This window comes from Rhea americana, unplaced genomic scaffold, assembly GCF_003343005.1.
Source record: "Rhea americana isolate MKP2758 unplaced genomic scaffold, rheAme1 scaffold_1835, whole genome shotgun sequence".
Lineage (NCBI taxonomy): Eukaryota > Metazoa > Chordata > Aves > Rheiformes > Rheidae > Rhea > Rhea americana.
This window is the reverse complement of record NW_028185967.1, coordinates 1-1,207: the sequence shown is the minus strand read 5'-3', so window position 1 is coordinate 1,207 and position 1,207 is coordinate 1. Positions and strand designations below refer to the sequence as shown.

Genomic DNA, 1,207 nt, shown 5'->3' with positions numbered 1-1,207 from the left:
GCAGCAGAGCCTGTGTCAAAATGGCAGCAGCTGCCTGGGCCAGTGGTCTTCTCAATGCTCTCCTGCACACTGCCAACAAATTCTCCATACCCCTCTGCCAAGGCAACACAGTGGGCCAGTACTTCTGTGAAATCCCCCAGATCCTCAAGCTCTCCTGCTCACACTCCTACCTCAGGGAAGCTCGGCTTATTGTGTTTAGTGCTTGTTTGATCACTGGATGTTTCGTTTTCATTGTGCTGTCCTACGTGCAGATCATCACTGTTGTGCTGAGGATCCCCTCTGAGCAGGGCCGGCACAAAGCCTTTTCCATGTGCCTCCCCCACCTGGCTGTGGTCTCCCTGTTTGTTAGCACTGGCCTGTTTGCCTACCTGAAGCCCCCCTCCCTCTCTTCCCCAGCTCTAGATCTGGTGGTGGCTGGTCTGTACTCGGTGGTGCCTCCAGCAGTGAACCCCCTCATCTACAGCATGAGGAACAAGGAGCTCAAGGATGCCCTGAGGAAACTGGTTCAATGGCTCCAATGGCAGCACCAATAACCATCCCATGTGCATCCACTCATCAGTCACATGGCATTTGGCATCAAGGATCTGCGTGATTCATTTTTTTCCTTGCTTTTTACTGATACTTTCTTGTGAAAAGAAAGAAAAATGTTTTGATTTATGCCACTTGTCTCTCATTGGAATATGACTCACACAGTACATTGAAGTAGTGAGCTAGGCTTCCCCTTTCATCATCAGAGATGGGAGAACCTCAGAGCCTGCTAACGTGAGCTCCCTTGGACGCCCCCCACTGCAGTGAGGAGATTTTCCCTTTGCAGGGTCTCTTTCAGCACTGACACCAAGGGAGCTTGGGGGACAGAGTCAGGCTCAGGTGAGTACTGACAAGGTGAGATCCTGAGTCCCCCTGCACGTTTGGACAGCTCAGCTCCCCTGGCCACCGTCAGGGTGTGATCTCACACCCACCTCCTGCGAGGCAGGATCCAGCGGATGGCTGGTCCCTTCCCTGTATAGAGCTCCAACACTCACAGCAGAGCAGGAGTGGAGAGAAGGAGAGTGTAGGTGCAGCCTATGGGAACAGACCTTCTTCTCCTCGGGACCATCTCTACACTGCTGCAGCAGGCATTTCCTTTCTCTGGTCTTCACTTGAGGCCTGCACATTTCCTGGACCTGCATCCACCATCAGCAGCAGCACCTTCTCTTTTCAGGGCTGC

The 1,207-nt window shown here is 53.1% G+C and overlaps 1 protein-coding gene across 1 annotated transcript; it reads left to right on the top strand.

The window, feature by feature from the left end:
* Positions 1-5: 5 nt before the first annotated feature.
* Positions 6-533, top strand: LOC146597461 (olfactory receptor 14J1-like; the record flags this gene model as incomplete). Its single annotated transcript, XM_085302060.1, has 1 exon — positions 6-533. A coding segment is annotated over one exon (528 nt), but the record flags the coding sequence as incomplete, so codon positions are not given.
* Positions 534-1,207: the final 674 nt, after the last annotated feature.